This window comes from Meriones unguiculatus, chromosome 18, assembly GCF_030254825.1.
Source record: "Meriones unguiculatus strain TT.TT164.6M chromosome 18, Bangor_MerUng_6.1, whole genome shotgun sequence".
In the NCBI taxonomy this organism is placed as follows: domain Eukaryota; kingdom Metazoa; phylum Chordata; class Mammalia; order Rodentia; family Muridae; genus Meriones; species Meriones unguiculatus.
Genome location: NC_083365.1, coordinates 22517077 through 22541837, shown reverse-complemented (window position 1 = coordinate 22541837; position 24761 = coordinate 22517077). Strand labels below are relative to the sequence as shown.

General features: G+C 48.6%; 3 protein-coding genes across 5 annotated transcripts in view; 1 reads left to right on the top strand and 2 right to left on the bottom strand.

Moving 5' to 3' along the window:
* Dnajc17 (DnaJ heat shock protein family (Hsp40) member C17) overlaps positions 1–5606 on the bottom strand; it is a 30104-nt gene extending 24498 nt beyond the window's left edge. For both annotated transcript variants that reach the window (XM_021640569.2, XM_060371507.1), the window contains exon 1: positions 5394–5606. In XM_021640569.2, the coding sequence (XP_021496244.2) occupies positions 5394–5471 (78 nt within the window). In that variant the 5' untranslated portion in view covers positions 5472–5606. The remainder of the gene's footprint in view (positions 1–5393) is intronic.
* A 99-nt stretch (positions 5607–5705) lies between these two features.
* On the top strand, positions 5706–12463 carry Zfyve19 (zinc finger FYVE-type containing 19). Of its 2 annotated transcripts, none has more exons than XM_021640568.2 (11): positions 5706–5903; positions 7428–7549; positions 7712–7762; positions 8052–8170; positions 8270–8415; positions 8781–8889; positions 10629–10838; positions 11258–11337; positions 11634–11732; positions 11870–11970; positions 12055–12463. In XM_021640568.2, exons 1-11 carry the CDS (start codon positions 5850–5852, stop codon positions 12131–12133), a joined length of 1170 nt encoding a protein of 389 aa, XP_021496243.1. In that variant the 5' UTR covers positions 5706–5849; the 3' UTR covers positions 12134–12463. The 2 variants fall into 2 exon arrangements, with proteins under 2 accessions (XP_021496243.1, XP_021496242.1); XM_021640567.2 differs by having other exon boundaries at positions 11864–11970.
* Positions 12464–13874: 1411 nt separating this feature from the next.
* On the bottom strand, positions 13875–23090 carry Ppp1r14d (protein phosphatase 1 regulatory inhibitor subunit 14D). The gene is made up of 4 exons (XM_021640602.2): positions 22513–23090; positions 14844–14927; positions 14605–14637; positions 13875–14235 (listed from the first exon to the last, which is right to left on the bottom strand). Exons 1-4 carry the CDS (start codon positions 22768–22770, stop codon positions 14170–14172), a joined length of 441 nt encoding a protein of 146 aa, XP_021496277.1. The 5' UTR covers positions 22771–23090; the 3' UTR covers positions 13875–14169.
* Positions 23091–24761: the final 1671 nt, after the last annotated feature.

The following is a 24761-nucleotide window of genomic DNA, read 5'->3' as shown; positions in this document are numbered from 1 at the left end:
AGGTGATCTTGACAACCATCTGTAACTCCAGCTGCAGGGAATTTGACATCTTCTTCTGACTTCCTCAAGCACTGTATACATTCAGTAAAACACGTACACATGATATAAAAATAAATAAAAATTAAAAACAAAACCCTCACAGATGGTCCAATTTATTGTTACCCCAAAAACGGAAAATAGAAAGTAATAAGGCAATGAGGAAGAGGAAAGTTCTGGCACAGCTGCTGTGGATGGCAATACCACAGGTCCTAAGAGACCACACGCAGAATCACCGCATGGCCCAGTATCTCTGTACTGGAGTTATATCCAAAGACGGTTTTCTGATTTTTGGTAGTGCTGGAGATCAAACCCCAGGGCACGCCACTGAGCTACAGAGAAAAACAGATCTGTACAGCCATGTCCACACAAGCCTTCTACACAGTACTGAAAAGGCAAAACAACCCAAATCTTCACCAACAGATTAGTGAATACACATACATACAATGGAATTCAGCTTTAAAAGGGAAAAAAATCCTGACACAAGCTATAGCATGGTTAATTCCTGAAAACACTGTACTAAATTCACAGAAGACGAGTAGCTACCACCTCACGGGGCTGGGGAGGGGGAAATGGGGGTTGTATTTGTTATTTGGGACAATGGAGAAGTTCTACAGATGGAATGGTAGTGGCGGTGGCACAGCAATGTGACTGTCCTTAATAAGGAAATAAAATGCTTGATGTTATGTATGTATGTTTACCACAATTCGAAACATAAAAAGAACCTAGAACACCTAGAACCCCAGAACCTGGGAGGTAGAAGGAAAATCAGGAGTTCAAGGACAGCCTTGGCTCCATGAGAACCTGGTAAAACCACAACTAAGGCAGCTTACAGAAGGAAGGGTTTATTTGGGCTTATGGTTCCGGAGGGATAAGAGTCCCACGCCATCATGGATGGAAGCATGGCAGCAGGCACCCACGGCAACTGGGTGCCCAGCAAGCTGGAAAGCTCACACTTTGTACTACGAGCAGGAAGCAGAGAAAACACATTAGAAATAACCAAAGGTTTTGGTTGGTTGGTTGGTTTTTCGAGACAAGATTTCTCCACGATTTCTCTGTGTAGTGCTGGCTGTCTGGAACTTGCTCTTTAGAATAGTAGACCAGGCTAGCCTTTAACTCAAGAGGTTTTGACTGCCTCTGCCTCCCAGGAGCTGGGATTAAAGGCACCTGGCTGATGATCAAAGTATTTTGACTCTCAAATCCTGCCTCCAGTGACATAATTTCCTCCAACAGGGCCACACCCCCCCCTTTTTTTTTTCCAGAGCTGAGGACAGAACCCAGGGCCTTGCTCTACCACTGAGCTAAATCCCCAACCCCTGGGCCACACCTCTTAAACCTCCCAAAAAGTGCCATAAATTGGGAACCAAGTGTTCAAATGCCGGAGACTATGAGGACATCTTATTCAAAACCTGACAATTACCATATGGCAACCCTATACTTAATAGTTAACAGCCTGAGAAATCCCCATAATATTTAACAATAGTCATACCACAGGCAATGCACAAGGATTCCAATTTCTCTACATTCTTATATATGTACATATGTATTTATTTTGGCTCTGGAATTTTATTTTTCTGTAACAGCCACCCTAGCTAATAGTAATCGGTATCTTATTCTAATTTGCTTTTTTCTTTTTCTTTCTTTCTTTTTTTTTTTTTTTTTTTTTGAGACATGTAGACCATTTAAACCAGACTGGGCTGGTACTCAGAGAGATCCACCTGTCTCAGCCCCCTAGGATTAAAGACTTTCTCCATCACACCTATTTTTTGAGAGAAGGTCTCATTAAATCCTGAGCTCACTGATTTGGCTCTACTGGCTAGCCAGCAAAGCTCCCAGGATCCTCCTGTCTCTGCCCCTCTCAGCACTAGGATTACAGGTGTGTACTGACACACATGGGTTTTTATTTATGTGCTGGGGACTGAACTCAGGCCCTCCTGCTTATGTGGTAAATAAACACTTTACCAATCAGGTCTTTGTGTATCTAAGTGTGGCTATCCACACAAAGGCATGAGTACCCAAGGAGGCCAGGGGCATCAGGTCCCCCTGGAACTAGACTGACACATGGTTGTCAGCCACCAGTGTGGGTAATGGGAACCAAATTCAGGTCCTCTGTACCTTTAACCACTGAACTATCTCTTCAGCCAGATTTTGACCTAAATTTTCCTTTCTTGGTTTTTTTGAGACAGGGTTCCTCTGTGTAATAGCCTTGGCTGTCCTGGACTCACTTTGTAGACCAGGCTTTCCTTAAACTCATGACAATCTGCCTGCCTCTGCCTCCCAAGTGCTGGGATTAAAGGCGTGCACCATCACCTAGCTTAAAAGCTGAAGAAAAAAAAATTAATCAAAAACATTTAGGGGGGCTGGAGAGGTGGCTCAGAGGTTAATAACACTGGCTGTTCTCCCAAAGGTCCCGAGTTCAACTCCCAGCAACTACATGGTGGCTCAGCAGCTGGAAGCACTGACTATTCTTCCAGAGGTCCCAGGTTCAGTTCTCAGCACCCACAGATTGTCTGCAACTCCAGTTCCAGGAAACCAGACACCTCCACACAGGCAAAACACCAATAAAAAAAATTAATTTAAAATGTTGTGGATAGAAACATGTTTTTGTTTTATTCCCAGGTGTGGGATTTGGGACTAATTCAGAGAGTCCATAGCAGCAAACTATTTGCCTCGTGCAGGGTCTGAGGGGAGCTCTTTTGCCAATTGGGGAGTCTGGAGCCAGAGCCCAGAGAACGTGGAGGAGCTCTGAAAAAGAACAGGCTGCTGCTGCTGCTTACCCACTGTAGCTCCTGGTTGCTGTTGATGCAGTGAGAAGCTGGAGATCTGAAAGGAGGATTGGACTGGCTCCAAGGAACCTGATGACCCTAACCAGCAGGAAGCAGCTAAGAGAACTGTGCCCCTTTCCCACTAATCCTTTCTCTCTCCTACCTTGTGTTGGGATATTGGAAGGGATTGGGGTAAAGTAAGGAGAAATATATAAGAAACGTAAATAAAAGAGTTTTTAAAAAGTACGACAAAAAAAATTAAAATTAAATTAAATTAAAATTTAATGTGGTGGCACATGCCTTTAGAAAGAAGAAGAACTAGAAGAAGAGGAAAAACAAAACCAAAGAGAGAATTCCAATGAGGAAACAGGTTTGGGCAGAAAAGTTCAATTTTGGATCCTTTAAGACTAAAGATCCCTGTGAAATATCCAACTGGAGAGCTCAAACAGGCAAGCAGACTCCTATTTTTGGGATTCAGAGAAAGAACTAAATGAAGGTTCAATGTGGGCTACTGTTCTTCAGTGTTACTGAACTCTACAGAAAAACACGATGGAAAGGGCATAGACCTGAGGGACCCGACTTTCGTCCTCCCAATTCTGTCACCAAGCACCCTCTTTCTACTGTCTGCTGTTTAAACAGGATCTCTGGAGTCCAGGTTGGTTTAAAACTTCTTAAACATTGCAGTCTAAAATGACCTTGAACTCCTGATCTTCCAGCCTCTACCTCCTAGGTGCTGGGATTACAGATTTGTGCCATCACAAGCAATTTTATAAGGGTAACCCAGGGCTTCGTGAATGCACCTTACAAACCGAGCTATATTCCCAGGCTCCAGCTGTTCCATGGAAGCCAAATTAGAAACATGCATGTAAAATCGCCATCTCCCATCCACACATGCTCACTGCAGCTTTCTTCACAACAGTCAAGACAAAGAATCAAGCAAGGTGTCCATTGACGCTTTGGAGAAAGAAACTGTGGTACACAGTGTTCATGGCCATATGCGCGCATGCGCGTGAACACGAACGAACACACACACACACACACACACACACACACACGATGAAATATTCTGCTTTCAGGAAAAAAGCAGCTGTTGGTGAGAGTATCTGCCTTCAGGCCTGCTGAGCTGAGTTCAATCCCTTGCAACCACACAGTGGAAGGAGAGAATTCCCATAAACTGTCCCTTGTCCTTCACATGTGTGCTATGGCATACACACACACACAAACAAACACACAAAAACAAAATAATAGGAGGAGGAGGAGAAGAAGGAGGGGATGATGATGATTTGGGGCTGGGAAGATGGCCCAGTCTGTAAAGAGCCTTGTCCTGTAAGCAAGAGGATCTGAATTTAGACCCCAAGCATTCAAGTTAAAAGCCTGGACCTCGAGATGGAGCATGGGGCACATGCTTTAATCCTAACATTTGGGAGGCAGAGGCAGATTATCTCTGTGAGTTTGAGGCTAGCCTGGTCTACAGAGAAAGTTCCAAGACAGCCAGGGCTACATAGACCCTGCCTCAAAAAAAAAAAAAAAAAAAGTGTAATAGAGGCTTTAGGTGCTTTGCGGGTATTTCTACACCCACTTTGACTTCAGCCACATCTTCAGGGAGCTTTCTGAGCAGGGTGACCACAACTTTCCTAAAGACTCCTGAGTGGCCCTGGTTTTCTGCCCCAGAGCACTGTTTCTACAACACTCAGCCCTTGGGCAAGGCAGTCCAGAAGTATAAAGAGCGTTGATAGTGCCTTTTTCTTTCCTTTGTTTTCCCCTTAATACAGGACCTCAGGTAACGCCAACTGACCTTGAACTCCACAAGAAGCTGAAGTTGGCCTTAACCTCCTGACTCTCCTCCTCCCATCTCCCAAGTGCCAGCACTACAGGTCTGCACCACCATGCCCAGCTGGTGGGCCTTAAAATTTTCATCCAGTGAACCCCCCCAGCATATACTGTCACAACTGCCACAGTCCAGGAGTAGATAACAGAAACCTTAAGCACATCTGTCTCACCCCCCACACACACACACCTTGACCAGCACTTGAGATAAGTGAACTCCACAGCGCCTGCTTTAACCTTCTGATCCTCTAGGTGTTTAACCCGCTAAGGAGCAACACTGGGGCATCTGATACTTAAAAGGAGGAAAAGAAAATCGAGCTCTCTGGGTCCTAGGCCTCAATGCCAAGTCCAGGGAAGGAGGGGGTGGCTGAGGAGAGAGTGAAGAGCCTGGAGAGCTGACATGAACCCCTAGGCTCTACCTGAAGTTAAAACAGCTAGTTCAGAGACTGAAACGAAACACCTCCAGGCAAAGGTAAGAGGCTCAGCGTGTAACTAATGCTGCGCAGGCGCAAGAAAGCAAGCCTGGCTCGGAGGTTCGAACCGGCCTCCACACACTGTGGCAGCAGGGACAGCGCGGACACACAGCCCTCAATGCCTCTTCCCGAACGAGGTCCACAGCCTTTCAGGAAATGCCCCAGAGGCCCCCTTTTTAGTCATTGGCCTCTCTTCTTTCCCGGTCCAGGACAGGGCGGAGCCTAGAAAGCCGGAGGCAGGAGCGGGCCAGGCGCGTGGACCGAAGGGACGCCATGCCTGTCAGGTTCTCACCTCTTTGTCCGCCGCCTTCTCCTCAACGCCTAGAAGCGCGTACAGGTCCATTTGTAAGAGCTCTTTGGCCACCGCCATGGTTGCCGGCCTAAACCGAGTTGGCACTACAACTCCCAGGAGTCTGAGCGAGCGCGCGGCATCGAGAGGGTGGGTGTGGGCGGTTCTAACTCCGAGCCGGCTCAACAGCGCGCTAAGACCCCTGGGAATCGGTGTGTTCCGGTTCGGGTCTGACTGACTGTGAAGGAGCGCGCCTCGGAGGATGAACTACGACTCCCAGCATTCCCCACTCCGCTGCCGCCGGGCGTATTGCTGAGTGGGGAGAGTCAGAATTCCCCGCGCTGGGACGCAGTTGGACGGCATAGGTGGGCGTGTAGGGCCTGGGCTGCACAGCCTGAGGGTCTGAGAGGCCTGCTCCGGGCTGGTGAGAGGCTATCTCACCGATCCTGCGGCGCCGGGATGGAAAGCAGGTGCTACGGCTGCGCTGTCAAGTTCACCCTCTTCAAGAAGGAGGCGAGTGTTCTCCCAGAGAACTGGAGGGCCACGGGAGGACGCGGGGCGAAGGGAAGAGCACTGGACTTGTAGGCCAAATACCCAGTTTGACGGATTCTTTCCAATAGTGTGGTTTTGATCAAGTAACCCAGTTAATATTTCTGTAAAGCGGGCCTGATGCCCATTCAGTGAGATGGCCCTACGGGTAAAAGCACTTGCTGCCAACCCTGATGACCTCAGTTCGAATGCCAGGACCCACATGGTGGAAGGAGAGAACTCCCACAAGTTAGTCTCTGATCTCCGCACAGATGCCATGACATGCACTTGTCTACACACATACACTCCCAAAGAAATAATGTAGTTAAAATATTTTTTGAGTGGCTTTGATGAGGGGCTGGAGCTGAAAGTACCTTGTAATTTATAAAGAAATTATAAAGTGTACTACTGTCAGTTTCCAAACTTTTGTTTTTTCATCTCCAAGTGGAGCATCTGCCGCCTGCATCCCTGCCCCTCCACTTCTCTCTTCTCTGTCTCTGTAATACCCCGTGAAGGCTGTGCCCGTTACTATCTGCTCTGAAACCTGTCTCATCCACAGCCTGCCCTGAGCCAGGTTCGATCACTATACTTCCCCTTTCCCAGGGCACAATGGAAAAATCCTTCTCAATGCAGACTTACCAGGTCCTCCTTGTAAGCTGCTGAGGAGTTAATGGAAGATAGACGGGATGAATTCAGGGTGTGTAGCACTGGAGTACTTAAGAACCATGGATCTGGGAGTCGGAGTTCAAATTTCAGCTGCCCTGTCTTATTCAAAGAAGGACCCAAATTGCGCTGCTCATGTAATTTCTCCGACCTCTGTTAAAATGGTGGGCAAAAGGATATGATAACCTGTGTAAATTATGCTGCTTAGATCAGAGGATGAATTTTAAGGTCCGAGCTTAGTGCCTGGCACACACAGTGCTTAACACTTGAAGCTATTGTTACCACCCTATCCTGAGCCAAACCTCCCACCATCTCTGCCAGAACAGAGAAGGCATGGGTTCTGCACTCCGTCTGACTCTTCTTTTGTTGACTAGCCAGTACCCTGACACACGGGCCCTTGTTTGTCTTTGTACTACACCCCCAAGGTAAGACGGTGAAAAACGTAGAAAGTGGGGCTGGAGAAATGGCTCAGTGGTTAAGATAACTGTCTGCTCTTCCAGAGGTCCTGAGTTCAATTCCCAGCAACCACATGGTGGCTCACAACCATCTACACCCTCTACTGCCCTCTTAGAGCACTAATATGCATAAAATAAATAAATGAATAAAAAAAAAGGTAGAAAGCATGTGAAGTTTGCCTGAAACTTTTATCCGATTTGAGCAAGATTCTGGAAACCAAGGAATTGCTGTACCCCGTGCACCTCTCTCTGCCTGGACCCTAGGGATCCCACTCCTCTTCCTCCAAAATCTAGTCACAACTTCTTCTTCCTGTGAGTGTTTGGAGAGTCTCATAAAAGAGCCAACGGGGCTGGGTGAGAAATGGATCCTCCTGTTTCATGTCTCTTACAGTACGGCTGTAAGAATTGTGGCCGGGCCTTCTGTAATGGCTGTCTTAGCTTCACTGCTCTGGTTCCTCGGGCCGGCAACACTCAACAGAAAGTCTGCAAGCAGTGCCACACAGGCCTGACCAGGTGAGAGATGGACATGGGCAAGGGTTCAGACAGGCATGACAGCCTCTGGTCAGGCCTGCGGCCTTCTGCTCCCTGGCCAGGGATCAGCCTGGGAAGTATTGGCGGTTGAAAGCATTGATGGGTGGAAGGGCAGGACTGCTGACACCAATGTCCTTTCTTTAGAGGGTCTTCTGACAATGCCTCCAAGTGGTCGCCACCTCAGAACTATAAGAAGTAAGTACTGAAAAGAAGACAGGTCTTTCTTCCTGTTCTCCAGATCAAATGGGTGCAGATTAAAGAGAATGCCCACCTCCAGGCTCCGGGCTTCCCTCTTGGATCCTGAAAGCAGCTCATTAATCTGTTCTCAGAAAAGGCATTTGGGAGCTCTTTCCCTATCAGGCATACCCTACAGCTGCTCAGCTGGGTTGGGCCACAGAATATGGTCTCTAGAGGCCCAGATTGATTTGAATGGGTGCCATCAGTCTTCCCTTTTGCCTTAAGAGTCTCTACCTCATCCTACCAGGCGTGTGGCAGCCTTGGAGGCCAAGAAAAAGCCCAGTACTTCTCAGAGCCAGGGCCTGACCCACCAAGACCAAGCCATCGCTGAGCGCCTAGCACGGCTCCGTCAGGAAAACAAACCCAGTGAGTGTGAAGGGTCAGGGGACCTAAAAGACTCAGAGCCAGGCTGAGGACTACCTGAGCTTCCTCTGCCCTTACAAACCCTCTCCCTGCCAAATGCAGAGTCAATACCCTCCCAAGCAGAGATAGAGGCACGGCTAGCTGCACTGAAGGATGAAGTCCAGGGCCCCATCCCTTCCACACAGGAGATGGAGGATCGGCTTGCAGCCTTACAGGGCAGAGTCCCACCTTCTCACACCGCGAGGCCGGTGAGTGTGATGGCTCGGGAGAGAAGGGTTTCCTAGGGCAAGCACCCTACAGAAGCCCAGATACATGTCTGATCGTGTGCTTTGCAGGAGTTGGTAAAGCCTCCCACCCCTACCTCCTGAGCCTTAGGCCTGCTCCCAAGCCAAAGACCAAGTACCAAGCAGCAGGCCTGAGTGTATCAGCAAAGAGTGGATACTCAGCCCTGTGGGGAGCTTCCAGACCTACTCACCTATGTGGACTTGAATTCACCCCTTCCCCTGGGCTTTGAACAGTCTTCAGCATCCACCCCTGACTCAGACCTCTCCTGGACTCCTGGTGTGCCCTTCCACACACCCCTGTTCCCCACTGAGTTCCCTCCTCTGCACAGGCACACCAGGCACCCGATGCCAGGACCCAGGCCCAGCAGACACAGGATCTGCTGACACAGCTGGAAGCTGAGGTGGCTATTGATGAAAGCTGGGAACGAAGGGGCCCAGGTAACCTGTCCACTTGGCTTCTCCCAAGTCATGCCCTGCCTCTTCTGCCTATCCTGGGGGAGGTGACACAAGTCACAGGATTGGTCAACACTAAAGAGCTTCTGTTTATGAGTGCTTGTACTGGCTCTAGAATCAAAGGGTGAATTCCAGTTCTCCCACCTACATGAGTTTCTTCACCTATCTAAATCTTTCTCCTCTGTAAACTCAAGCTCTGTGTGCTGGAATCCTGTCTCCCGGGAGAAGTCATGAGGAGTAAATGAATAATACAGTTAGTGCTTAGGACTCTAACCCTGGCTCATAATAAGTACTTAGTAGCTATGTCTGCAGCGATGACACTGATAATAAGGAAGAGGCTTAAATTAAAGGAGTTAGGGTTCAGTCACCTCCTCGTACCAGCCACATTTAACCATTTGCTACCCACACAAGCTGGTGGAATACATCACGGACAGCCTAAGTCTAGGGCATGCTAGGCAGCGCTCCTGATGACATCATAGAGGATCCTTGGATAGTGATATATGAAGGCTCCAGAGCAGTAGCTCCAATTAGAGATGATTTTTCCCCTTAGGGCACTTTTGGAATTGTTTAAAGACATTTTCGTCTTACGGTTCACAGGTACTACTGGCATCTGCTAGGTGAAGGACAGGGATGCTGCTAAGCGTGATACCCTGCAGCTGCCAGCTCCCCACCCTAAAAACAATCATCCCCTCAAATGTGTCAGTAGAACCAGGTTAATAAACTGCCGTATAAACACAGTCTCCATGAATAGCTTCAATGATCTGCCCTACGAACTACTGTTCTATATATATATCTGAAGTATAGACTTGGTAAGCTTAGGGAAGGTGGCCACGGTCACACTGGCAAGGATGAACCTTCAGCATAAAGCTATTTCTGTTTTTGTTTGTTATTTTATGAGACAGGGCCTCATGTAGCCCAGGCTGGCCTCAAATTTTCCATGACCACAAACTCCTGATTTTCCTGTTCTCATCTTCCAAATGCTGTCATTGCAGGAGTATAAGGTCGTGCCTGACTTGTGTCATAACCACAACCACTCTAATAAAATTTCTTCCTTCCCGCTATCGAGACTGCTCCTTCCTTCATGACCTCTCCCTAAAGAAAATACTAATTCCAGCCCTGGAAGACAGGATTGGCCAAATCTTAACCTCCCATATCTTGATCCTTTAAAGCAGTGATTCTCAAGCTTTGGGATCCACCCTATATTAAATAAGTGGATGAAGGGTATTGAAAAAGACACAACTAAAATTACTAGTTTTACCATGTATGATGGTACACACACATAATTCTAGAAATTGTGAGGCAGAGGCAGGAGGATCAAGAGTTCTAAGCCAGCCTAAATTCTATAGCAAACCCCCATCTTTAAAACAAAATTAAAAAAAAAAAAAACAAATTATTTTTTATTTGGAAAATGGAAGAAATAGTAATTTTGGTTATTTTATTTTTTTCCAAACAGGATCTCTCTATGTAGCCCTGGCTGTCTTGGAACTCGCTCTGTAGACTAGGATGGCCTCAAACTCAGAGACCAGCCTGCCTCTGGCTCCCGAGTGATGGCATTAAAGGCGTGTGCCACCACCACCTGGTGTAGTTCTGTTTATAACATAAGCCTAGTAATGAGCAAAAAGTAATAATGTATAATGAAAAAAATAGTTGAGCAATGGTTTTAGTGGCTTCTGGAATGAGATCTTGGGATTCTTCTGCCTCCCTAACTGCATTACCCCTTCCAGTGGCCCCCCTCCAGAATGACCTCAACAAGGGAGGTGCAAAGGACCAGCACACAAATTCCCAGGGGCAGGCCTGCCAGTCCCTGCAGGAAAAGAAGAGCAAGCTGCTGGCTGAGGCAGCAGTTGAGCTACGGGAGGAGAACAGCAGGCAGGAACGGATCCTGGCTCTGGCCAAAAGGTTGGCTGTGCTGCAGGGACAGGACCCCAACAGAGGTAAAGGCTCTAGCCACCCTCCTTAGTCAGCCCCTGTGGCCAAGGCCCGCTTCCACCACAGAATACACTTTTCCTGACAGTGCTAAAGTAGATACTAAGGGTCCCTGTGCCAAAGGCTATGCTATGTACGCAGAGCCATGAGACATGATGGGGCAGAGCAGAGAATGAGAACTCTGAGGCAGCCATAATGGGGCAGTGGAATGGCAGTCTCTTCAGGTGCTAATGGGTCTAATGCTGCCTTCCACTCCCAGGGCTGATGGCCCAGCCTTGCAGGGTTGGGCTAGGGAGGCACATCAGCCCACTTCTCAACTCTGAAATAAGTGTCCCCGGGGAAGCAACAGTTCAAAAAGGCAAGAGGAAAGCCATTTGGTGAAATCTCTCACCTCACTCCTTCCTCTGTTCCTGCCCCCTCATTCAAGTAACCCTCCAGGACTATTGCCTCCCAGACAGCGATGAGGAGGAGGATGAAGAGACAGCCATCCAGAGAGTCATACAGCAGGTAGCCTCGCCGCCCACCCCGTCACCCTTGGCCTCCCTCTGCCTCACTGCTCACTGTTGCAGCAGCTGCAACAATGGTCTAATTCACAGGCCTCTGCTCCACATGAGGCTGTATAAGCTCTCATTCCACAGCTCCCCTTCTGGCTGGGGCCCTTTTTCCTGCTGATAGGAATTGTTCAGTCATGGGCAGGAGGTGAAGTGTGAAGAGCCGAGGAGCTAAGGCCACAAAACACAGAATTGCTGGGAGGGAAGCCTGGACCTTGAGCAGGAAGTAGTGTTCTTCCTTCCTGTTCACAGCTCACTGAGGAAGCTGCTCTGGATGAGGCAAGCGGCTTTAACATCCCTGTGGAACCAGCTCCCAGACCCAGGGCCCAACCCTGCAGCACGGAGACTGAGGTGAGAAAGGCCTCACACAGGCCTCATCCCCACACCTCCCACACCCGGCCTGCCATCTAGCCTGCTGCTCCATCTGTACTCTACTTCCCCCATTCCTTCCTTTCTCTAAACCCCCTCCTCTGCTCCCTGAGCCCCAGGTTGAGGAAGAAGAGCTCCCCTGGTGCTGTATCTGCAATGAGGATGCTACCCTGCGCTGTGCTGGCTGTGATGGGGACCTGTACTGCGCCCGCTGCTTCCGGTAGGTACTGGGAGAATGTTCTGAGAATATGATCCTGGCGTGAGTGTTGCCAAGATCTCTGCCATTCACCCCTTTGCTCCACAGGGAGGGCCACGATAACTTTGATCTTAAAGAACATCAGACATCTGCCTACCACCCCCGACCTCCTGGCCGAGAACACTGAGGAACACCCTGATGATCCCCGGAGGTGGCAGTGCCACAGGCAGCCAGCAGCCTGGGATGGCCAGCTGGGCCCAGTCTTGGGGCATCAGTGGGATAGCAGATCCCACTCTTCTGATGGAAAGCACACCCTTTTGGGAGCTTCATGGTCCCTGGAAGGAAGAAGGAGTCCACTGAAGATAATAACTCTTAGCGAAGCCAGATGAAAGGAGTCAGAGCCCTTCTCTGAGAGGCTGGCTCACACTAATATTATGGAGAAGACCAGACTGTACCTAGAATGAGGCCCATCCCTGGCCTATACTGGATCTAATAAATTATGTTGTTGAGTCATTAACCTCAGATGTTTCTTTTCCAATGCTGGAGACTGACTAAACCTAGGGCCTTGAACATGCCAGAAAAGGACTCTACCACTGAGCTACGTCCCTAGCTCCAAAACCCTTTTGTTTGTGTGTTTGTTTCTTGCATTACAGTGGCTTGAACCCATGTCCTCTTACATGCCAAGCATGTGCTCTGCCACTGACCTATGCCTCCAGGAGCTCAACACCATCTATACCTAGACCCTGTGGCCCCTGAGCCCGAGGCATGAGAGAGGTGCTAATAAGAGTAGGTTAGAAACAGTCTCCTGTGGTATTCATGAAAATCTTGAGTTATCCTGTAAGCTCCTAGCAAGGAAAGTCCCACATCCTGGTGACCTCTGTGAACTGTGCCTTCTACTCTGCACAGCTCAGCTTGGCCATAAGGGCCTTCCATGTTGGATTTCTGTCTCTAGTACTTAAGCAAGAATGCAGGAACAATGTAGACAAACCCTGCTTCCAGCCTCACTCACAAAGGACTGACCTGGCAGTCTACCTCAAAGGTCCAATGTCTGTCTTCCTACAACTTGCTTTAACCTCTGGCACTCCCTTTCACCCCTCTGCACATCCTCTGCTTCTTTCCTTCCTGCCCTGGACAGGAGCCAATCCAAGAAGAGAGTACCATCTCTGCTGCCCTGAGAGGAGGAGGGTCAACCTCAGTGGATGTGTCAGATTCAGTGAGGGGTTTCCTATTGCTTCCTCTGCAGGAATCAACCTTGATCAGTTAGGCTCCTCTTGTTGATGCCAGGATGTGGTATGCTTTCACCACATGGCCTCTAGGCCTCCCTATTCCAGTGTCTTCAAAGCCGAGCTGTGATCTCCATCTTTGGCTTCGCAACACCCGTTGGCATGAGGGTTGGGATGATGGTGATGAATGGATGACTAGATGATGTGGTATAGCCAAGAGACATAGAATGTTGGTCTTCCAGATATCACTTCCCCTCACTCATCCCCCAGCACACATGCGCACCACACTGTGGCAGGATATTTGATCCCATGGTGAACTGTAAAAACCTGTTTCTAGTTGTGGTGTGGCTCAGCCCTAGCACACCCCTTTAATCCAAGAATTTTCTGTTTATTGTAAACAGGTGGTTATGTTGTGGCTCAGCCCTAGCACTTACTGTTAATCCAAAAGCTTTCTGAAAACAAATAAAGTTAACCCAAAGTCAAGAGGCAGAGCAAGTAACCAGCTGACAGGGATTAAACAGAAAGGAGGAACTTCATGGAGAAGAAGAGCAGGCTCTGGGCTTTTTCCTTCTGGGACTTGAGCTGAGTAGAAAGGCTTTTTCCTCCTGGGACGTCGGCTGACTAGGAAGGTCAGCTGGGTATTTCCTCTGCCTCTCTGAGATAGTAGGTTTTCACCCCAGCTTCTGGCTCCTGAGTCTTTACTGGTAAAATTGAATCATAGGGATTTTACTGTTTTAAAAACAACACCACACTCCATTTAGCCGGGCTCCTAAAGGTTTTATCCTGGCCAACAAGGAAAGTTCTAGGCAATAGCCACAACTGACTCCCAGAGAGCCCAGCTGTAGCTGCACACACTCTTGGGCTATAGTGTCTCTGTCTTCTGCATCCCTTGTCTGTACTGAAGACCTTAAAGCCGGTATCCAGGTCAGGGCTGTATATCCTGGTCAGTATCCTGTGTATCCTGGAAGTGCTGAGGCTACAGAAGACGGTCTCTCCAGGATTATTTCAAAGGCCTGCTGAGTCTCCGAAGCTTCTTAAGTTGACTGAGCAGCTCAGAGATAAAAGGCTGAAGGAGGAAGAGCAGTGGCATCAAGACAGGAAATCACAGTCACTGTGCTGCCCTCCTTCATCTGTCTTCAAACTATCTCCCAGGTCCAGAAAAGAATGATCAAGGGCCAAGCTTTCCTCTCTTCGTATTTTTTTTTTCTTTCATGAGACAGGGTTTCTCTGTGTAGCTTTAGCTGTCCTGGACTCACTTTGTAGACCAGGCCAGCTTCAAACTCACAGAGATCCAGCTCCCTCTGCCTCCCAGAGTGCTGGGATTGCAGGCGTGCACCACCATGCCTGCCTAAGCTTTCCTCTTGAATGCTGCTCTTTATTCATCATAGGCACCCCGTTAGGCCTCCTCCTAAAGCAGTAGCAGAATATACTTTACCTCTGTGTCACGGGGGCAGTCTTGGAGAATGGCCTGGGTAAAAGAGAACAAGATGAACTGAGCCATGCTACTTTCCCATCGGTCCCCCAAGAACCCTCTCCCATAAACCGGCTCTTTGCAGCTGGCAGTTATGTTGGTTGGGTAGAGTGTGGCACTAATAGTTGGTACTTTTCATGTTTCCCAAGGAAGCAGGCCCTAGGCTCCGAGCCAAACCTCCAGTCCCCGGCTTCCCATCCTACCTCCAACTGAGTCCTCTGCTCTTCTGTGGACAGATCCATGAGAGCTTCCAGATCAATCTCGGGTTCAGAAGGATCTTCTTGACCCTAGTTGAGAGTAAGAGAGGGATGTGACTGCCTGGTGCTAGAATGGCAGTCACTGTCAGGGACTCACCCGTCTCTACCGCCATCTCCTGCTGATCTCCATAGGGATCCCCCTGCTCAGCTTACCCAGAATGACCACTGATTTTCCTATCCAATAAATATTTCCTAGACACCTCCCATGTTCTACACAAAAGTGTCAAGAGTTATTCCCAAAGAGTGGCTTCACACGTGCCTGCAATCTCAGTACTTAAGCTGAGGAAAGAGGATCATGTGTTCCAGACCAACCTAGACTTCATAGTGAGACCCTGTCTCTAAAAAGGAGGAGGACTGATTTGGGGAGGTGGCTCAGCAGGTGGCTGCTCTTCCAGAGAACCTGAATTAGGTTCCCAGCACCACATGGAGGCTCACAGCTGTCAGCCTCTCCAGTTCTCGGGTTTCCTGCACCTTTTTCTGGCCTCCCTGAGTACCTGCATTTGGAGAACAGATATAAATGCAGGTGAAACACCTGTACATACAAAATAATGAGCTATATGATAGCATGGGGTTGAACATTTTTAATCCCAACACCAAGGAGGCAGAGGCAGGTGGGTGTCTGTGAGTTCAAGAATGGCTGGCCTGATGGACATAGTGAGTTCTAGGCCGGCCAGATCTATGTAGAGAGACCAGTCTCAAAAAAAAAAAAAAAAAAAAAAAAAGTTGTCAATGAGTCAATGCACGCGGAATGTTCAGCATAAGCTGATCTACAGAGAAAGTAGATCTGTTTGTCCTGAGGCTGAAATGGTCACGGTAGGAATGTGATGTGACCGCTACTGCATTAGGGCCTGGAGGGGGATGAAATCACCTAACGTTAGTTTGTGGAAACAGCTGCACACGCCCAGGAGTACAGAGCACCACTGCATGGCACACTTTAAAACGTGAGTCAACTAGCTGGGCACGGTGGCGTGTGACTTTAATCCCAGCACGCGGAGGCAGAGGTAGGCAGATCTCTGTGTGCTTGAAACCAGCCTGATCTACATGGCAAGTACCAGGCCAGACAGGGCTACATAATGAGACCCTGCCCCCAAAACAAACGGGTAAATTGTGCAGTATGTAAATCATAGTAAAAACCATGAGAAAGCTCCGTCCAGAAGTTACAGTCATGAGCCACTGAGATGGGCCAGTGGCTAATGGTGCTTCACATGAAGCGTGATGATATCGGCGTCTCACAGGAGAGAATAAGCTGAAGCTGTCCTCTGAGCGCCGCGTGGGCACTGTAGCCCACACGCCAACGATAAAGGGTAAGTTAAACTTCAGAAAACTGAAAATGTCCCAATCAGCCCCATGTGTCTCTGTGAGCTGGAGGCCATCCTGGTCTAAGAGCAAGCTGCAGGACAGCCAGGACTGCATAGAAGCCAGGACTGCATTCAAAACAAAACGAGAACAGTTACAGTCCCCGGGAGATGGCTGGGAGACGGCTCAGCAGGACAGCGTCTTCCAGAGGAGCTGAGTTTGGTTGCCAGCACGCATGTCCTCACACCCATAACTGCAGCTCCAGGGGAATCTGACCCTCAGCTCCTTGGGCCTCTCCACTCACATGCCCATGTCCACACACCCACAGTCAGTGGTGTGACGTTTTATGAAGGGCAAAATATACCCACTGTATTTATATGGTCATTGTAAAAGGGCAAAGTGTATTCTGTGTCAATTTCAATAAAGTTGACTTTGTAAATTATAAATAAATAAGTCAGATCAAATAAAGTAGCAAAAAGGAAAGGAACCCTCATCTACCTTCGTACTCTTTCTACTAACTGTTAACACTTGGGGGCTTTTGCACTTTTGTTTATTTATTTGTTTGTTTGCTGTTTTTTGAGACAGGGTTTCTCTGTATAGCTTGGCTGTCCTGGACTTGCTTTGTAGACCAGGCTGGCCTTGAACTCACAGTGATCAACCTGCCTCTGCCTCCCTGAGTGCTGGAATTAAAGTTTGTCTCTTACCCCTAAACTCTAGACTTTCCTCCTTTAGTTCTTTCATCTATAACTCATCTCATTCAACACTCGAGCACTTCATGCCTGTTTATGAAAGGCCTGGTACCCTGGCAGTGGTGGGCCACGCCTTTGATCTTAGCACTGAAGAGGTACACACAGGCAAATCTCTGTGAGTCTGAAACCTCCCTGGTCTACAACACTAGTTCCAGGATAACTGGGGCTACACAGAGAAACCCTGTTTTGAAAGATAGATAGATAGATAGATAGATAGATAGATAGATAGATAGATAGATAGATACAAATAAATATAGGCATTCTGTATATCAAAGATGATGATGAGTCTTGGAATCATAGCAGCAAGACAGACAGACAACATGATCCTGCCACTGAAAAACCTAAAGACAAGTGGAAAAGCAGACACATGAATAGATGAGGGACCTCAGGAGTATATGGGAAAGAAAGGTCACCAAGCCAGAGTTCCGGAAGATCCTGGAAGAAGCACTCTAAAACCTGGAGCATAAGAAGTAGCCAGGTACTGGGTGATTTGCCTGGAAGAGTACTTGCCTAGCATTCGGAAAGCCCTGAGTTCAGTCCCCAGGAACAGCATAAACCCAGCAAACACTTGTAATCCCAACACAGGGGAGGCAGAGACATGGGATCACCCTTGGCTACTAAACCTGAGGTGAGACTTTCCTAAACAAACAGACTTCATCAGATCTGATACTTAGGGTCAGGAGCGAGTGGCAAGCGCTAGATTATTGTCATAATTTGGTTCACTAGAAAAATCGAAAAAAAAAAATACAGTCAGATGGGATGGCACACACATATGGTCTCAGCACCGGGGAATGGGAGGCAGAAGAATTGGTAAAAGCTTTAGGCTAGCCCCGGCCACATGTCAAGTAACAAGACAGCCAGGGTTACACAGCAAAATCCTCGTCAAACAAACAAACAAGCAAAAGCCCACACACGCCAGTCCTGGTAGCACACACTTTTGATCCCAGCACTCAAAAGGCAGAGCCAGGCTGAACTTTCTGGGTTCAAGGCCAGCTTGGTCGACGTATTGAACTCTAGGTTAGCCAATGCTACACAGTGAGATCCTGTCTTGAGGGAGTGGGGAGAGGCTCAGCAGAGAAAGGCGTTTGCCACAGAACGCTGATTTATTTCAGTTTGATCCCCTGATCCCACAGTGGGAGGAGAAACCCAATTCTCTGAAAGCTGTCCTCTGATCTCACGTGCGCATGATGACACAAGTGTGCACACACTCAGACACAAATCACACATACACAGGCACACACAATAATAAATAAAATAATTTGGGAAAAATAAAAACAGCAAGTGTGGGGGAACATGCCTGTAATCCCAGCACTCAAGAGTCAAGGCAAGAAGATGAGGGGGAAAAAAAAAAGACAAATAACAAAAACAAACAAACAAGAGGTGAGCTTAAACTCAGCCATCTCTCCAGTCTCATAAAAATTAATTTATAAAAGAGTAGCAATCTCCTGAGGAATGACACCTGAAGCTGACCTACAGCCTGCCCATGAGCAGACACACAAACACACACATACACAACAGCACCAATAATAATAAATTAACACTAGAAAAAATGTCAAGCAAGGTGGTACATACCTGTCATCCCAGCACTTGGTCTAAAACAAGAAGCCAGCCTGAGCTACATCATGAATTTCAGGCTAGTCTGGGCTACAGAAGGAGACACTGTCTCAAACAAACAAACAAAACAACTACAACAACACAAAACCAGAGCAGTCTGGAGAATTTAGCAAGACCCTATCTCAAAAACAGAAGTAAAAGACTGGACAGAGGAGTGGCCAGGAATGTGCGCAGGCTCTGGGTATTCACCCCAAATACCTCATAAACCAGGCAAGGGGACCCAGGCCTGTAATCCAGCACCCAGGAGCTACATAAGAATGAAAGGAGAGAGCCAACTCCACAAAGTTCTCTCCTGCACACTGTGCCACAACTCATCTATCATGTATGTACACACATTTACACAAGTTTTAAAAATGTTTGTAAGTTTATAAAAAAGACTCCTGACCCTCAAACCATTATACACATTTATGTGTTCAGTACATGTCAAACATGATTGACGCTACAGGAAAATGTTGATAATAAAGGTTATATCATAGTCCCAACTTTTTTTGTTCCCAAACCTCTCATGCCTAGTGCCAGCCTCTTGCACGTGTTAAGTACATGGTTCTACCCCTGAGCTCCTCCGCCCCTCACAGATGCGGACCCCAGAGAATGCCAACCCCACTGAAGATGAGCAGGCATGGTAAGCTATGACATAGTTACAAGTGGTGGCTTTCTGCCAGCTGTTGCTTGATTTGAACCCTTGTCGAATCTTCATTTGACGCCCAGACCTTGAAGACTAGCAATGGAGAACAGCCCAGATGAAGGAAGGATGTGTGCTTCGTTGACAATACCTGTTTTGCTTTTTGAGACAGGATCTCACTCTACAGAAAATACTGGTCTCAAACTCAGAAATCTGTCTGTCTGCCTCTGCTTGAGTGCTGGGATTAAAGGCATGCACCGCCATGCTCAGCTGACAATACTTTTTAAAAATTATTATCGTTGTATGAGGGGGCCGGGTGAGTGTGCCATGGTCAGAGGACAACTTTGTAGAGTTGGTGTTCTCCTTCCACCTTTACACGGGTGCAAGGGATCAAACTCATGTTTATCAGGCTTGTTGCAATCTCCTTTACCTGCTGAGTCATCTCAGTGGCCCCAACAACACTTTCAATTTACTTGTGTATTTGGTGGTACTCAGAATTGAACCCAAGGTCTCACACAAGCTGGGTGAGTGCCCTACAATGAGCTATATTCCCAGCTCTTTGGTGTCTTTTTTTATTTCAAGATTAGGGTCTCGCTAAATTGCCCAAGCTAGCCTTGAACCTGCAGTACTCAGCCTCCTCAGTAGCTGAGTTTACAGGCCTGTGCCACTAGCTCTGGCAACCGCCCTTTTTGAAGAGTTAAAAATATAAGAGACCGTTGCTTTAAAATGTCACTATCTCAACAGGAATGTGTTCCAGCTGTTACCAGGAAAATCCAGTATCATGAAATTACAAGACAGAAACAGTTCAGTCTTGATCAACGGCGTCCCTTGCTGGTATGTACATTAGATTTAACCCTCATGCAGTGGTTAGCAGGTTGATTTCAGGGGACTGAGTGGTATGTGGAATGGGAAAGGCCTCTAAGAATCTAGTGTGGGCAAACCCTTTAAGGGGCCTGACGTGAAGAGGTTAAAAAGAAAAAATAGAGGATAAAAATAGTGTAGGTAGCCAGTTGTAAAACAGGGGTCTCCTGATTCAGTCCCAGCCTGGAAGCCAAATCCTCAGGCTACTTCTGGAGAGCAGAGGCTTCAGGGACCCCCAGACTTTATGAATCCCCAGATTTAGTTCCCCACAGACCCCAGGCCAAGCTACACACCCAGGGGAACACTGGTCCTCTGAGGAAGGAAGGTTGCGTGTCATTAAACTAGACAAGGGGCATATCCCTGGAAGCACTCCCAGTGACGCAGCAGGGCAAGGTGAGCAGGAGCCATGGAGGCTGAGGGGCGCTAGGAAGGCCGAACTGGAGCTGGGTGAGCTCAGAGTGACCTTGACCTCTGTCTGGATGCCCAGCCACCTGCAGCTTCCCAGGCACTTCGCTGCTTCCTGTTGGCACCTTTGGACAACTGCCACGGAAATTGCAGGCCAGTTTATGTCAGTCATTGCCTGGGAGCAGTCCTCCCAGTGTCACGGGCACCTTACGGCCTCCCCTCCTCCACCTTCGCCTTGTAAAATAAAGTTCCTTGGCTGCTGCCTTCCTCTGTTGCTTGGCAGGACTCGCTCTGAGGTGTCTGAAATGTGAGGCTTTCCATCCGAGTGTGCAGGGAACGCTTTGCCACATGGGAACTTTGCCACAGTGGGGAGGCGCTGAAAGTGGTAGGGTAGGGCAGCTGGTGGCGCCCTGCAAAGCCAGAACAGACAGGGACCACGGAAGTTTGCCTCTCCAGCTCCTACCCCTGAGGCGTCCTCTACCCAATACAAGCAAGCTGAGGACGACAAGAACAATGTGTGCACTACCCAGTCAGGAGATACAGTGGCCTGCACGGCTGACCAGGCCCCCTCCATCATCCTTCCCCACTCCCACAGGGTGCAGGGCAGCGGACAAGCCTCACAGACCCTGACACGGGGGGCCGGGAGGAAGGAAGGAAGACGGGATGGAGGAAGAAGACAGGTAGGTGACAAACACTCTTAGGAACAATGAGAACCCCTGGTCCTGTGGGTTCGTCTCTGGAAACCAACCACGGGGCTTGTAACTGCCCAGGGCTTGAACCCGCTTTGGTAGATTTAAATTCTCATTGGCTGTTCAAATATAAGTATCCAGACTCTCCATCCAGGGTCCAACCACAGCTGCATTGCATGGCTTTGAACAAGTCACTTGCGTGTCCCAGCTGGCCTTGACTTCCCCAGGTGGCTGAGGATGACTGAACCTTTTGATGCCCCAGCTTCTGCCTCCCGTAGGAATGTGCCACCACGAACCACGTATGCAGTGCCAGTGTTAGGGATCAAAGCAAGGGCTTCGTGTAAACATGCTACCAACTGAGCCCCATCTCCAGCCCTAGATTTCCATTCTCTCAGCTGTAAGACAGCACCTACCCCACGGATTAGTGGGGTTAGGGTTAAATAAAATATCACATGCCCAGGCTTGCATTGTGCCTAAGACACTGTGAAGAGTCAGAATCTATTGCCGGAGCAGTTGCTGCTGCTCTGGGATGAGAGCTGACGGAATCGCCCTAAGAGATTGCTCCTTCCTGTGACCAGAGCCAAGAACCATCCTTTCCCAGACTGAGGCTGAAGAAAGGCAGGCTACACAGTCAGAGCCAGTCTGAGGTCACGGTGTCAGTGCTCTCCCTTGGCTGTTCTGTCTAGTTCTGCATTGCCCATTCTGAGACAGTAGAGCTGGTCCACGTCTGTGCTGGCAATGTGGTCCACAAGACAGTAGGCACTTTAACCATACCTATGGGACTTGGGACCTAATTTTTGTTTGTTTCTAGTTTTTTTGAGATGGGGTTTCTCTGTGTAGCCTTGGCTGTCCTGGAACTCACTCTTTCGACCAGGCTGGCCTTGAACTTACACAGATCAGCCTTTCTCTGCTTCCCAAGTGCTGGGATTAAAAGGCGTGCACCACCACCGCCAGCTAGGAACTAACTTTTAAATTTCATTTCTTCTTACTTCCTTTAAAGCTAATAAACAGCCACAGTACTGACAGGGACAGCACTGGACAATGTGGCTTTATGAATGGATGTGCACTGAAGAGACACAAAACAAAGCAACACAGTCAGGCCAAGCACCGACTCTTCAACTGTCATTTAAATCTCAGAAAGTCTTGGCAAAGAGCTCTATCAGGCATGGATGTAGCTCAGAAACTGGGCCGAGGCAATTTGGCTTTTCCGTAGCACAAAGGGGTTAAGGCATAGCGGAGACTTTTCTTCCATCTGAAGGAGGCGTTTGCCCCAGGAGAGCATCTCACATCAGCCCTCCAGCAACGCTAAGCAAGCTCTCTGTATCTCCGGACCGAACCGCAGGCCCACAGTCTCCAGCAGCCTCCCTCCAGCGACCCACCTGGAAGAGTTCCTGAAGCTGAGCATCTACCCACTGCTCCATCTCCAGCCAGCGCTGCAGATGACCCCGGTCGTACTTCACCGTCAGCCGGCTGGGTCTCCGGGACCGGGGCAACTTAGAAACGTCCACGTGAGCCTTTGACTCTGAGTCCGTGGATGATGTCCTTCTTCTCTTCTCAGAAGCCCAGCGGACCTTCTTGTCTGGGGTGTCTGCGTCAGGGTTGGGAGATGGACAGGAGGCAGGGCTCGGAGACAGCATGGGAAGCTCGGACTGGACAAGGAGCTGAGGGGGAAACTGCCAGTCGGGGCAGGAGCACTGAGGTAAGTGAGGGGACAGAGTGGAGGGAGAGGCCCACAAGGAAGAAAGGAGTGGGAAGAGGGCCAAGGCTCTTGGGAGGGGCAGGGGTCAAAGATCAATAGGCCTTTGTTTAGAGCTGGGAATGAGTCTCCTGGCTTCTCCCTGCCAGCCAGTGACATTCAGAGCTATATCCCAGCCTTTCTGCAGCTGCTGGGGCCCGCATTAGCAGAAACCTCAGGCAAGCAAAGGTCAAGAGGCTGCCAGGCCCTAGAAGAGGAAGGAAGGAATCTTTGAGTCCTGGGGGTGGGGAGGTGCAGGAGCTGCCCACCTGTATTCCATGATAGCTCTAGAACATGACTAGAGTCACTCCCCTGAAGTCTCCCAGCATCTTGGAACCAGATGGTCCATCCCAGGCCTGAGAAGATAGGGACAAACAGCTCTGGTTCCTGCAAGGAGTAGGATTCCTACTCAGAGAGAGGTACCACGGAGGGCAATCTCAGCCAGCGGATAGGGTTGGCAGATGGCTACCTCTGACCCTGTGGGCTCTGTGCCCTGTGTCTGGGTGTGTCTGGATTCGCTCTGCTATCAGCTCTGCTGCTGTGATTGTTGTTAAAGGCAAATTTATGCAGCCGGGCCTACACGGCCCGTGCTCGTTCTCGGAAGACATGTGTACTGTCATGTGACCCTCCTCTGATTCAGCTTCTTCCTGATGGAAGAAACCTACAGACACCTGCAGACCTAACTTCACACAGGTATCAAGACTCAGATTTGTAAAGAGGCTTGCCATCTGAAAGCAGAGTACTTTCATTTATTCAGGATTTTACACAAAATTTTAAAATAACTTAAAGTTACTGAAGACTGGGTTTTTGTTCTTTTTAATGAACAGCTCTGAAAGACAAACAAATGGAAAAACAAAAATAAATTTTCTTGTTTCTCCAGATGTAACTCCCAACTCCTACCATCATTTTTGGCTATAGTTCTCTTGACATAATGATTGTCCACTTTTGTGGTGTCATTGGTTGTGCCTCCCTAAGTGCTGGGGGGGGGGGGCTCAAGCGCTCAAGCACTGATCAACAATTGATTGAACCTGGGGTCTTGTTCATACTAATTTTAAAAATATTTCTTCTACACCGGGGAGGCAGAAGCAGGCAGATCTCTGTGAGTTCGAGGTCAGCCTGCTCTACAAAGTACTGGTCCAGGACAGCCAGGGCTACACAGGGAAACCCTGTTTCAAAAAACCAAAACCAAAACAAAACAAAAATCGAATCCCTTTAGAGAACCAGGTGCAGGGGCGCATGCCTGTAATCCCAGCACTCTGGGAGGCAGAGGCGGGTGGATCTCTGTCACTTCTACAAATTGAGTCCAGGACAGCCAAGACTATACAAGGTTGGAGGACATCTCTCTCTTCCCTCCCTGTTACTGAAGCAGCCTTTCCCCCAACCCCCCCCACCTCTTTCTGCTGTTTCTGTGGCACTATGTACTCCTAGCCAGCTGGACTGTGATCTAGGTAATTCTCCTGTCTCTATCTCCAAGTCACTGATAAGAGTTCTGGGGTTACAGATGCTGGGGACAGCTTTTTCAGGGGACCCGAGGACTGAGCTCAGGTCATCAGGCTTCCATAGGAAGCACTTTTATACACCGAACCATCTTGCCAGCCCTATTTTTTTCTTTTCTTTGCCTGCCTTCCTTTCTTCTTCTCCTCCTCTTCCTCCTCCTCCTCCTCCTTCTTCTTCTTCTTCTTCTCTCTCTCTCTCTCCAGGTCTCATGTATCCCAGGTTGGCTTCAAACTTGCTGCATATGAAAGAATCAGACTAACTTTGTAACCTATGTTTCTTTTAACTGCCTTATAACTTATATTTGCAAGTTTTAGGCCCATGTTAATTAAAGCCTCTTAGTGCTTCTCCAGAGAACTGAGGAATGTAAAAGTTCCTGACATTAGCCATCTGTGAGGG